Source organism: Varroa jacobsoni, unplaced genomic scaffold (genome assembly GCF_002532875.2).
Source record: "Varroa jacobsoni isolate VJ856 unplaced genomic scaffold, vjacob_1.0 scaffold_155, whole genome shotgun sequence".
NCBI classification, from domain to species: domain Eukaryota; kingdom Metazoa; phylum Arthropoda; class Arachnida; order Mesostigmata; family Varroidae; genus Varroa; species Varroa jacobsoni.
The window spans coordinates 241,917-256,270 of NW_019213057.1; the positions used below are offsets into that span (position 1 = coordinate 241,917).

At 37.4% G+C, this 14,354-nt stretch overlaps 1 protein-coding gene across 1 annotated transcript in view; it reads right to left on the minus strand.

The window, feature by feature from the left end:
* The window catches only part of LOC111270110 (MFS-type transporter SLC18B1), an 18,297-nt gene extending 12,640 nt beyond the window's left edge, over positions 1-5,657 (minus strand). Inside the window, exon 1 of the mRNA XM_022850147.2 lies at positions 5,116-5,657. Coding sequence (XP_022705882.1) covers positions 5,116-5,484 — 369 coding nt within the window. The 5' untranslated portion in view covers positions 5,485-5,657. The remainder of the gene's footprint in view (positions 1-5,115) is intronic.
* Between the last annotated feature and the right edge of the window lie 8,697 nt (positions 5,658-14,354).

Sequence of the window (14,354 nt, forward strand, 5' to 3'; positions counted from 1 at the left end):
TTGCATGGTCAACTGGAATCAGGAGTATATATGTGGTATTAGCATTCATCTTGCAAACGGCTTATGAAAAAGAAGTATGAGAACATAATAACTGTCGAGCTTCAGGTGAATCTGTTAATGCAGGTTAATGTTCTATGCAATGTTAATTTAGCTAAATTTAAAAAGAAATATTCTAATAGAGTATTTAAATCAAAAAGAGTCCACTCTTTAAATGGATGATAAAATATAATAAGGAAAATACAACCCTTATAATTAATTTAATTATGTAGGAAACAATCAGAGAAGTAATAAATGGCCGGTAAGCTAACATTATTAACCCAAAATTCTTACATTCTCACTTGTTATTAATATTATGCCTAAAATATTCTTTATGTGTCTATGTATAGTTGTATCAGGACTCTTCAATAACTGGTGACTGCAAGGCAGAGAAGAAACATATAGATGAAAAACGTCACACAGACTTCTTTACTCTGTTCTGTGTAAATGTGTGCGCAGTCGTTAGTAGTGAACCAGAGGGATGTACCCACAAAAAGTAACAACTCTCCTCCGACGTACCAATAAAGAAAAATTTCACGGTGTTGTTTTATACGCAGTATACAATATTCTTTCTCTTGATGTATTGAGAACTAAGACAAAATAAATTCGATTCTAATTATCACGCAAAAAAGAGGTACAGTTTACTTCAATTTCTCTACTAAATTTTTCGGTCGCGTAAGAAGCAGTTAGTTATTCGCGGAGCTGCTAAAACTTCTCACAGGACGTTCAATATTTATTTGAGTTACATCCTAAACGCTAATAATGACATACGTAACGGCATTAAAGAAGCGTGCTCAGTAGTTTGTCTGCTCGATCAGTAGAGCTATTATTACTTATGTGTAGAAATCTAGTATAAGTTCTATTCCCCACGTCCCGGCTCTATTCTGTGTCCGTTCTTAACTTCCTTACCTAATCTTGGGTTGACTTTGATAATAGCTATGGTTTTTTATTCCAACAATGTTGCCGTGCCGTGTTTCCTTCAAAGTGTTTAATTGCCATAAAAAGGATACTCTTCTGTTTCATGATTCTAGAAGCTTTAGAGGATATTTCGGTCTGCTTCCATAATTCAGTTAGATTAGCGGGCCTCTTACTCACAGAGGGTTCTAAAGGAATATTCGCGAAGACAAACATTGCAAGCAAGAGACATATAGGAGTTCGTATGTCATCCATTGATCTGTTTAGCCAACGCTCTTTGATCAGCGATTACGCACAAAAACCAATGAAAATAGTTTTTTTACTACCAACAGCTTTTTCTAAGCCTGGGCTTACATTTGAGTCAACTCATATTTTTTCGTATAATCAATCAAACAAACAAAAAGGAGACTTGAAAAAATACTGTTTGAAGTTTTACACTGCCTCCACCTTCATATTTAACGTTCATTGGAGATCCGTGGTTATCGATCGTGTAGGTGGATAGATAAATAACCGAAGTAAAATAACGAATTTCGAACGGGAATTTCCATGAACTGAAAATAGCATCTCATCCTGATTAACCCATCATTGTCTATAAACAGATTGAAGACATCAATTGTCGTATTCTTTGTAAGGCCACCACTGTGCAGAGGGCTTTTGTATGCCAGTCTGCCCCAAACAGCGAATATGGGGCTGTATTCCGAGGTCCTTTTCCGTCGAAAGAAATTCCTCAGAAGTCGATGGGTGACTTAGTGAATTAATTCCAGTAGTATGTTGTACTTGAAGATTTTTTTTTTATTTGAAGAAGCTTATAATAATACGCTCAGTAATGCTTTAAGCCATGCAAAGTTTTCTAGGTTTGCCATAATTTTTTTTGCTAGCAATAACTTGTGGTACATGATGATTTATATAGGTTTTTGGTTTGAAAGCAGGATCATTGTCTCTCTCAACGTGATTTGCATCGCCAAATCTACGCTCTTTCTAATCCAGGCAGAAGTGGCCAACCACATCACACGGCAGTCATTATGAAAGGCTCATGTCTAGAAAGCTGTTCTAAATCTTCAAACCGGTAAAGTAACAAATTCTGAGGTCTCTAATTATCATACATGCCGTTCAAGCCTGTGTAAATAGTGTTCGTGGCAGCAAGATTTTAGTAATATTTACAAACAAGTGAATCAGTTTTCTCAGTGTAAAAGGTCATTTTAGGGCTGGGTAGACGTTAGAGACCAGGCGTACCTTGCACGATTGTATTGTGGGTTAAATTATTGAAAATGAGGTAATAAATATCGAAGCCATCTATCCCTATACCCTATATAATACCTATGTTAAAATAAAGTTAAATTCCCCTCACATAATATTTGTAAACTTATTCGATTGATGATTACAATTGTCTTAGTATCTAGTATGTTTATTATATATACCCTTCTTCATTAGTGTGAATAAATAGAGGTTCTATCAATTACTTTACAATTTACTCCGTAGGCCTGCCTAATTCCAGCAAAGTATTCTTTGCGAATTTATTCACTGCAGTAATTTTAGATACAAAAATCGCTAAAGATCTGGATCTGCTAAATTTGACACCAAAAATATTGGCAGCCTGATAGTGCAAAAGTTAATTCTAAATGTTCTGTTTATTTGCTGCAAATGGCTCATGTTGAGTAAATATAATATACTAGTATCAGCTTCGCTATGCGCCTCCCTGACACTTGTTGGTTAATGAATTAAGCCTACAACCCAGATAGTATTTGAATGAGCATTCGTCGTCGATCTTTTCATACGCTACTCACATTTTGTCTTTGTGTATTTTTATACAAATCGTGTTGTTGAACGTGTACGATTGAAGGTAGGTAACTGTTACGTATTACTAAACGGACCTGCCAACTTCGCTTCGCGCCTGTTTTTTTATTCACTCATCTAGGCTAACGAAAAACTATAAGTTGAGTATGCATTAACAATTATCCCGTTGCAATTACTCTACTTCGTCTAAGCGTTCGCCTTTTGTAGCCCGTTTGAATAGGGTTGCCAGGAGCTCAGCTAATTGTTTCGTTTATGATAAGTCGATACAGTTCTGTAACCTGATTACGAGTTTCCTTTAGTGTTGATTGACTCTGTTTTCAGGACCCACCTAAATAGGGACATATGAGAACAAAGTCGGCCTCATGGCTTTAAATGTTGCCGCTGGTAAAGCCGGCTAACCTATTGATTCTGTTCTTAGGACGTCACTAAGGCTTACGAATTTGTTCTCTGAGAAATAATTACATATAATATCTAAAAAAACGTACATTGCATTTTGCTTCAGGTCTTCTTCTTCAAAACTTTCAATTAGTATCAAGTACGACCCTCTTCTTACATAGACCACCATGTAAATTTTCGGCTACTATTTAAAAGAAGAGACTTTTAAACAAAAACCTTACCAAAAGTTAGCTTACCGCGGGCCCCACATCTCCCTTATGGATGTATGTGAGAAAACCCTATAAAAAGCAAATCTTGCAAAATTGCAAAAGACAATTTATCTAAATTATGATTACGCTCCACAGAATCCAAAAACAACACTCCCCTTATGAAAAAAGCATTCATCTGATCGACTTTATGTTAGGCGAAGCTTTTTCTAGAAGTAACTCTAATGGCCCACAAAAAATCAGCCCGATCCGACCACTTCAAGGGGTCGGTTTGGTCCGTAAATATGTCATCACTACAGCATCGCGGAAACCGCAAGCGTGAACTTACATAATAATACCCATCCTATAGTAATAAACCTGCATCACTGATTGCCACAGTTCGTATACGTAATTGTCTATCATAGATTATTTCTGCTGAATATTGTCAAATGATTACTTATGCATAAGCAAGCTTTAGCAGTTAGCTTAGTTGTGCTCATATAAATTTATTTTTACGTGAGTCTTATGAGAATAAGACTTCTTATATGAGAAATATAAACAATTATATGGAAGCGTTTTTAGAATGCTGAATTTCAAGAAGTAATTTTATTCGTGTCCTATTCACTGCCATGATTTCTAAACAACGTTGCCGTTTATATATTATGGCACTTTTTCTTGATAAAAAAGGGTCTGGGACTAATCACATTTGATAGATCTCTTAATTAATATTTTAGCTCATTTTAGGTGTCTTGGCGTAACTATAGGATCTATGCTATGCATTCGAAAACTGTTTTCGTTCTCATTCATAATGGATATTGACGCGTGAATGTTAAACTGTTTTGTTTATTTCAGATGATGGTTTTTGCCAAAAATATTTTATAGGTATTCACGTTTTGCTCATTGTGCACACACTGAATAGTCGTGTTACCATTTCTGTTAAATGTGGGATAAACTCGTAATATACATCGGATATTCGAACTCCTGACAACGTCAAATTAGTCAAGAAACAATTTAGAATATTAGAGTGAAAATACGCTCGCTTGAAACTAAGTAATCTTTCAAACAGGATGGGTTTCAGACATAGTTTCTAAAGAAAAAGAAAAGCGCCAAGACCTTTTAAAAATTTATAAAAAGGTAGGCGGATTTAATCCTTCTACCATTGCTACACACATGCGTTTTTTCTAGTTTCTGTATTATAAACAACAGCAGCTTCTTTTCAATGGTTGATCGGTTTTATGATTTTTTTTCGTCTACTATAGCACAGATATTTGCATTCATCAGACACATTTATAAAATTGTTTTAAATTGCAACAGTTCACATCGCAAATGTTCGCTAGTAGTTTCACAGTAAAGGATTGTATTGATCTTATTAAAAACCTAATCACACCAATTTATAGATGTATGTGATTGCAAAGGATAATCTCATCATATAGTTAGGGGTATCCTAGCATCTGGAAAACTGCTATAGAAGTTCTTTAGATATATATCATAGAGGTTTAATGTGTCCCTTGATTGAGTTATCCTTTGATAGGGTTTTTCCAGTTGCGAATTGCGCAAGCAAAGGAACACAAAGATACACATTATATCGTATACTCGTTGTAGATCCTGTTTCTTTGGTATAACGTATAAATATTGAAACGATGTGAACATCAAATCCGATGTGCTTGCCGATAGAGAATCGTAATATTTGAACTTATAGCATATACTTAAACAATTAAACAACGGCGCATTAAATGCAAATATATACAATACGCACTAAATTTTTGTGTAGTACATGTCAAATGCTTACCAATTTTCCGGCCAAAGGACTCGACATGAATCCGATAAGAGGAAACGTGGAAAACACAATACCGATTTCTGTGGCATCGTTGCCCTTTTGCCTCGCCACCTGCGGATAGAACGGCTGTAGAACGGAGTAAGAGGCACACTGTACTATACACCCGAGTGCGGTCAGAACAAGAACAGAGATACGCTCCCGAGTCCAGTATATTCGAATATTTTTTTCCGGCTTCGTGGGAGATGCGGTTGTCCAGATCTGGGTTGTGACTTCAGGGCAATGGGAATCGAATACCTGTCGTTGCAGTTGTGGGGCCTGTTGTCTACTTGGCAAAATAGAAGCAGAGCTGGGTTCTTGATCAGGGGAGCACATTGCTTCCATAAAGTTGTAGTGCTGGCTTAGGAAGGTATTTGGATAAGAAAATATAAAGAAAAACGCCAATAATTTCTAGGATAAAAAAAAATAGAAAAAAGTGAAATAACACTGTTTGGATTAAGTTACGGTAGCATTATCGTCGCTCTTCAATACGATCGTAATGCTTTGCCTGGTTGTCTACCTGCATTCCTGACAATTACGCGCGCTCTTTATCTTGATTGCACCGCCAGTGGAGAGGGCCAAGCCGCTATCGGAGCCATTCTGGAAAGGACGAAAAAATTTAATTCGAGAGTAGGAGAGGACAGTCCCCAATAGCGAAGCTTACTCATTACTCGTAATTTGCATTAAACAAATTCCCTGAAAAATTGATTTGAAGATTTTTAACAATATGACTAATTATTAAAAATTCAAGTTAAGATGCTCCGCAAAACTGTAGCACATATTTTCATATACGTTTTCGTTTCTTATATTTACTTTTTAAAACTTTAAACGACTCCAATGTGAAAGCTACACTTAAACTATGTAGCAATAAGAAAAATCTTTGTCAACAGTCTGAGGGACAGAAAATGCTCCAAGCTAGATGACTTCAGTTAGCTATAAATTCCATAAAAGAAACAAAAAAAACTATGCAAATAGAACCGAGAATCCAAATTAAGAAGAAACGACGTAAAACCTTTGATCGGAGGAGCCTCAGTTTCCTGCGACTGCCATGAATGAGTTTCACGCACTCGTGGTCGAACCCGTATCGTAATTGTTTTAAGCAAACCCAATATCGGCCATTTAGGCATCTACGTATGTACGTGGGAGGCTAAGTTCATCCTCATCGAGAAGTTGCTATAGGCACTAGATTCCTTGTAGCTATTGTTTACCCTCGTTGTTTATAAAGATTTCAGGATGCCCAATAAACCGGGCAACACCCTATACAGCCTCGTCATCCTGGAAATCACAAGCATTCACTGTTGTCAAACTTTGTTGCTTTACCAAGTGGACAAGGAATGAGTGCGGCTCCTTGCGGACTTACATTACGGAATGGCACCTGCCTCGTATCTCGAACGGCCAAACGAACTACACCTACGTTGTGAAACTGAGTGCCAGTCCCGGCACACCTCAACCTTGTGCCCGATCAAGCCTAAACGAACTATGTTTAAATCGAACATTTAGGCACTAGGAGATTTGTCTGTGATCTGGGCAGTCTGAGCATACTGTTAATGAGGAGAGAAACATCATCGAGGTTGATTCTCCGATAACGACGGATATCATCCATGCTCTTCTAGGTCTGGACTTCAATAAGGGGTATGTCCGGATTAGATAGGAAACGAGCACCTAAAAAAGCTGTTATCCTAACGGCGCGGTTTAATGAGCGTTTTCGAAGTGTGCCCTTTTGGTAGGTAGTCAGAACTCATACTTAGTCTTACCTAAAGATGAGGGGGGTTCAGATCTGCCAATTTCGGAGGGGAGTTTGTGCATATATCATAAACTGCTAACCGTTCTATTAATTTCGAGATTAATAATTTTAAGGAATCCTTGGTGTCTTACCAGATAAGCAGTATGAGTATTGCGACGTGATCATGCAAAGCTCCGATTGTCGATATCATGGATGCACTAAATCAGCGCGGCAACTCTTCTTGCGCGCATACGAACTTGTCATTGTAAGGTTCCTGGCAGAGAAAAGAATCCATACAACAATTCTGAAACTTTTAGTGACTATCTTGACAGAGCTCGGCATAATTGTGAGTCTGACAAGATTCGTGCCGATGAGGTTTAAAAAAGGAGGACTGCTTCTAAATACCCGCTTTCAAGAGGGCAACCCCACGGAGATAGACGGTGGGTGTTCCGAGCCGAAAGCTATGTTAAGCGACGCATGGATGGTACTGGATCTCTCAAATCCCCATGCTTCCCATCCCCATGCATCCCCAAGATATACGGCATTCCGATTTTTCATGAACCAACTGAAATATGTACATACTGTACATCAAAGCGTAACAGTGTAATAGATACTATACCCCTAGATATACTCATGTGATCTCGGTAGGAAAGCTAGCATCTTAACTATCCAAAAAAAAAATATTATTAAATTATTTCTGATTTTTTGAGAATTGTTTTTTGAGAAAGTATGTTGCATAAAATATTGTTCGGTACGAATCGTCCTTTTGATTTGGCTCAAAAAGGTAAGTATACTTTACTGAACTGACACGAAGTTGGTTTTCGAAGTAAACTCCGCTAGGTTTTACCACTTCTAAAAGCAGAGGAATAGCGAACAAACTATCTAAGAAGGCATAGTAGATATATGTAATCTCGTCTTGTAGTGAAATAGGGTCTTTTCTGCTGATAGCCTCTTGTGACCCATGAAGCAAGGCCATATATCAAAGCTAGAAAGGTTCGCCGGTGGTCTTCAAAGGGATATGAAAAATAAGTAAAACCTATAAATAAATACGCAAGCATGACTTGCAATATGCCTGAAGAGTTTCAAGCTTACCATTTGCAGGTAAGGCATGTGACTCAGCGCTTACTGCTTCTCTTATAAACATGGGTTGCATTGCAATTGCGTATGTTTCACAGCAACCTGCGCTTTTTCCATTTAATCAGTGGAACGTTGTTATTGGCAATAGCTTACCGAATTTATCAGTTCTATTTATTTCACCTGCGTTTCAAGCAAACTAGCTAAAAATAAAAGGAGCGGCGAAATTATCATCAGAAGTTTCGTAAAATAATGGTTACTGGTAAGATGTACAAAGGGCGAAGAAAGGATAATCGTGTAATTCGGAAACGCAGGGAAAAATTATTTGGGTACAAAGGCAAAGTAACAATGAAATCTGATCAAAATAGAAAGTGAGGAAAAGCGACGAAATGGTAAAAAATATTATATATACATATTACGTGGTAGAGTGTCTAAATTGAGAATTTTTCATATTTTTTGCACCAAATACTGTATCTAAGCAAAAAAAAGCAGATATTTCAAGCCAAATTTTGTATGTGCCAGAAGTGGCCTTATTGACGGTCATGTTTATTATTGATAAACACTATACATCGTCATTTCAGCTTCAATACAAAGTTTAAATTACTTACTAGCCTTTTTCAGAATATGTTTCAATACTCAACTAACTTTTTAATAGTGACCGTACATTAAGAGATACTTGTAGGTTTAAAATCGTTATGGTGTCCCTCTAGTATACCGTCAAATCTTAGGCCTATAGCAGCCCAAACGTTCTAAAAGGACTCAAAACGGTCAAAAAATTTAAAAATTTAAAAGGACTCAAAAATGTCTCAAAAACCGTTGGAGTGTATATCGATGATCCAATTGCCAAATTATCTCCTTCTCTATAAAAGGCCGTCAATTCCTGTATCAGAATTCTAGGTGTATTAAAAATCGCATTTTAAGCCATTTTGATAAATTGTGAATCTTTTAAATTTGAACCCATTTTGAAAATATTCCGGTTTGCAGTACCATTAATATCTTCCTCAACATTTTTTGAAGTCCCACGAAAATAGCCAATAGCATAGATGGTCGATTTCAGGCGAAAAATGAAATTTTCAATTTTAATAAGTGTTCCAGCGTCCAAGTTCGATCATAGCTAATTCTTCGTCTTTTATAAAAACGATGTATTATTGTTTACGATGAGGATTTGTTATTTCGGACTAAAAACATTGAGCTTCGTCTGACACCAAAAGTAGCGGATGGACGTATGCTGGTTACGACAAACACCCCGTCATTCATCAACCAAAAATATATATATATCTTCGACATTTTGGCACAGATCTTCTTTGTAGACTATGGAAACATGCCCTGAAACCAATCTCGCCGGATATACCTCCAGTCTTCAAGCAAAAATTCTCTATGCACATATATCTTCTTAAAGGTAGTATTTTTTAACCGTATTAAGAGGTTTGCTTGGCAAACGCTTGACCATAAATATCTTGAAGTGTCCTCACTATTCACTCTTCCCATATGTTACTAACGGATCAAAATGGTGGCCTGTTGTATCTAGTTCACCATTTTCAGCAAAAAAGTTATGTTTATGATAATGGTGGACCAATTGGTCATGATAACAGCACTACATACTGAAATGTTTACCTGTTATATCTATTCCAAGATGGATAAAAAGTCAGTACGTATTCTATCCATTAATAATAAGTAAGCTGCAATTATTTCCGAGAAATCTCTAGAAAAACTTTTAAGACACTAACATTTGAGGTATTTTTCTGAGCTTTGAGTAATTTGAAGATAAAAGCTTCATAGTTTATAACCTTTAAAGAATTATTAATAATGTACCAAAAATGTATCAGATCATTAGATTATAGCAATCGGTTCACATGTGAATAGTGGCCAAAGAGCTAATTCGGAAAAACATCTGCTTTTTTTTTTAATAGAGAGTAATAGCGTCCCTTAATGTTGCTCAAATACATTTTTAATACGTTTTCGTAAGTCCAAGTCACTAATCAAATAAAACTCATAAGCCCGTCTATATAATGAATCGCTGTGTGTTTGTGAAAAAAAAATCTCTAAAGGATTGTCAAGAGAGTTAATGTTAAGAAATACAGTAAGAAAAACAGCTTACGTAGATGTTTAGGGTTTAACTTCTGTGTTTTGCGCCATTAAACGTTGGATCGATAAATCAACAATATTAGCTAGTGCGACCATCGGAACATAAAACTCTAAGTAAGGGCTCGATAGGGTGCTTAAAACAAGACTATGAATCACGTGTTGATGATCTTAACTGAAGAAAAGATAACTAAATTATTAGGGTTAGAGCGAATAATTGAACACGATATTCTAAATATTAAAGCAAATGACCCTAAGAAGTTGGAACTGGCAACTATATCGATATGAGCCGCCTAATTATGAATTGTGTTGTACCATATAGCACGCCGTCGTGATGTCGTCAAGCTCGAAACATGCATTAATACAACCACTGTAACAAAATGTGTCGTATGTATTGTATATAAAATGAAGAGTAGGTTACTGGTGACCTTTAGTGTCAATTTAAATCATGTCAGCCATGAGCACAGCAGTATTTAATAAATACCGACAAAGGTAAATCTTGTACAAATCAATTTTCCCGAAGATCTATACTTTCCGTGGGCACCTAAGTAGTTAGTAGGCGAAAACCAAAAAAACTAATGGGAAGCAAACAAAAATAAGCATTTTTGAGAATCTCTTTGTCAAAAATTGTCAATTTCAGTTTTGAAAAAGTTATTTAGTTTTCTTTTGGTAAATGTTTAATCGACAAATAATTGACGCCATAAGTTTAATTCACTACTCATGCCTGTTGATCGTAGTCTCGGATCAAGATCCGAAAAACATAGCAGACGCAAAAGAAGCCTCTATTTGCAGAGCCGTTTTAAAAACGTTTTTAGTATGTGGTACGACAGTGTCATAGTGCCAGGTAATTGGAAACAAATAATTATGGATTTAATAGCCTTGTACGGACGATGCAACTGAGTCATATAGAAATTGTTAGATAATCAGAGAAGAGCAAAGGCACTTTTGAATCATATATTTTCGACAGGGAGTAAAACTAAGAATAAATAACGGGAATGCTCGACCTCGCGATATACTATCTGATAGTTTTCAGAAGGCGGCACCACACGCAACACGCTGAGGCGCAATATTCAAAAATATGATTCAATTTAACGCTCAATTACAAACCAGAAACAGGCATAAACAATGATGTTCAGTGAGTGCCACACTGGAATGTTGTAATGTTCGAGTCAGAACGCATTTTTTAAATCCTTAAAGTTGCTCGTGAAGCTTTCATCCTGCCAAGATCTAAAGGGACCCTAGTCGGGCTAATCTCTTTGAAAATATCCGAAAAACATACCTATATTCTAAGCATCAAAATCGATCCTTGCGCCTTTGAACAAAAGGCATTTCATTACTACAATTTTTACGTACCTCCTAGTATTCTAGTTTTGCCAAGAACCTTTACATGCTTGCTTTAGTACTCAGCCAACAAAAGTATTTTATATTTACTTTTATTTTTAAATTTCATCGACGTGTTACTAGGTTGCTGTTAAGAGTAAAATACGTTATTTTCTCATATTTTACGCAATTCTTAGAGCTTTTGAATTTGTAGTAGAAGCTCTACGCTTTGTAACGTATGAAAATAAAAACATTGAAATAAGGCAAGTAGCCTTGCAGATCCTGATCATGTATACTAGACTGGTTTAAATTGAGGTCGGGTCGCATTTTGCAATGTCCCATACAGCACGCCACGTAAAATAAGTAGGAAATAATGCCGCATGAAATTTAAATATTGTTTAGCGTACAAACTCGTTTTGGTAAAAAATCCAGAAAATTATTTTTCCGTTATTGAACTGTGTAACTATCTTGTCGAGATGAATCTCAGTCCCCTACCTGTGCCGTTACAGAACCATAAAATTTTTAAGAGAAGTCATGCCAGGTTCAACGACACAAAATGAATCGGTATTGTGTATGGTCTTCTATCCTTCAAACAATACTCGCGGTCTATTTCTTGACAGATAAAAAGCCAGATCAGCTTAGACTTCTCATAAAGTTTTAACAGATAATTACTTATCAGAAAAAGGACTTATCAGAAGACATCTCTTGATGAATCTAATTACTTTGCCCATTAAGAGAAAATTTCCTGACACATTGTACCATTGGTCCGCATACTGATTCGTTGAGTTTCGCATAAATAGTTGCCTTAGGTTTTTTTTTCTTGAAAGAAATATATACAGTGAAACAGATGGAAATCTGTGCTTATTAATGTAATCCGTTCTTTGTCGAGTTTTTGTTTGTGGAATAAAGCTATACAAGAATGCTGCGACATCTTCCTTTATACGAGTTAAGAAAATTGCGTTGCTTTTTATAGTGTGTATAATCAAATAACTGCTGCACACCTTTTGGAAATTGAGTGCGATTGATAAACCGGACGGTTAGAGTCTCGTAAATTTTAAGAGATAATTACTTCTCGCCAGGAGGTTTGCCAAGAAATATCGATATATGTTTCTTATCTGTCTGGAGGTAAAATAACATGATGAATAATACGGCTTGAGTTTTATGTTTAGAACCTTCTTATTCTACCGTTATGGTACCCTCGACGATTACGACGTCTAGCACGTACGAGAAATCGCAAAGAGGCAATGTTACAGCTTTCAAGGACTACTAGGTGGTAGTAGTACAGCAGTCAACGCTGGACTGCCACTGCTGCGACTGCTCCATCTATATACCGCCGATGCTACGGGAAACGCACACGTTATTTAAACAACACCTCTATGTGAACAATGCTAGCTTACAGTGACTGGGGCAGGGCTTCAGTGGGTCAAACGTACGCTTTGCCTCTACCGAAGTTGCTTAAACGGTGACACAATACAGCGAGTCTGGCGGAACACTGCTAATAGTAACGACTTGTTCTTCAAAGTGATCAGTAAGGATCTTTTGACAGCACATAGACCGCTGGCCGGTAATATACACTTTACGGACCTGAGAAGCCAACTGTTGCGAAACCTTTTTGGTTCATGCTGATCGAGTCGAACTACCTAGAAAAAGAATGTCTCTAGAATAGAAGAATCAGCTCCTTATCAAGCAGCACTGCAAGAACTGCTTAGAGAACAAAATTAAACTTAAGACCCCCCAAAGAGCAGAATATTGCCCTTCTCGGCGTGGAAAAAAATCATAACCGCCTACGTACTAAGCTAGCATAAAAGACGGTGTCTTTATTCTTTCGCACTTGCAGTAGTTACAAACTTTTCTTTACTAGCAAAGTTGTCAGGCCTTGGCAAACCATACAGCCGTTAAAACCCGTTTCTTCATAGCACTAGTGTGAGCGAAAGTCCTGGAGCATATTCGCATTTGTAGCGTCTGCCAAAAGACAAAGCCAAGTCATGAACGTCGCTTACCTTAGAAGCTTATGGATACGCCAACACGGCCGTTCACTAAGGTAACTAGATATTATGGGACGGTTGCGAGTTCTGGAATAGCTTTACTCTACTTACAGTTAAACTTATAGGGGCAAGCTTGAAAAGGCGTGTCAGCCCTTCGACCTGGTTCAAATCGGGCTTTCACCTTCCAGAGCTGCCGATCCCGAAGCTGGTGGTGCACGCGATGGTGCATTCCACGGTATTGCTTTTTGTGTCCTCATATTCGAGGCTTCACCAGGCACCATGGCCCTGCAGCCGAAAAGTTATTCAAACGTCGGCTTATGTTCAGGGTCGCTTGTTGACGTGTTGAAAGAAACGTCACCTAACGTAGCAATTCGTAAAGCCGACTGGGTCTCTCCACTACCAGAAAGCTTATTGATCTACCTGTGACCGCCTGGGTGGGATGCGTTTGGCCGAACGGTTGCATTTTTTACGTCCGACAATTGTCCGATTGCGCGCGATATAGTTCTGTTATCTCCCGTAGTCTAGAACACGTTGCATTGTCCATTACATTTGCACTGAATTCCCTCAAGTAGCAAGTTTCTAGCTTCTGAACTCCCCAACCACTAGACGTCGCTTTGCACAGTATATATACTAAATAGAGGATCTGTCTTAAAAGGGCTCTGATTTAGCTTTGATCCATTATTTTTGATAGGTCGAAATTCCGTCCATTCTTTTTTCGCAACTTTCTTCAGGTCATGTGTTTTTCCTTGTGTCGCGAAATGGCCATTCCTTTGATTTTTCGCGTAGCTCTATAAGTTTCCCCTCACTTCAGGCAGTTTCCCCTCAAAACTGACAGCCAGCGTATCTAGGTGCTCCTCATCAGTAATAGGATTCTTGGCATGATTTCGTGCGTAATTCCTATGATACTAACACAGGGCAGTATCTGGTTCGATTATTTGCTAAGTTTATAGGTCGAGTCGATGCGACTAGTTGCAGGTGCTTTACATTATTTGGATATTTTGAATATTTGACATACGATATCAGTAAACCTT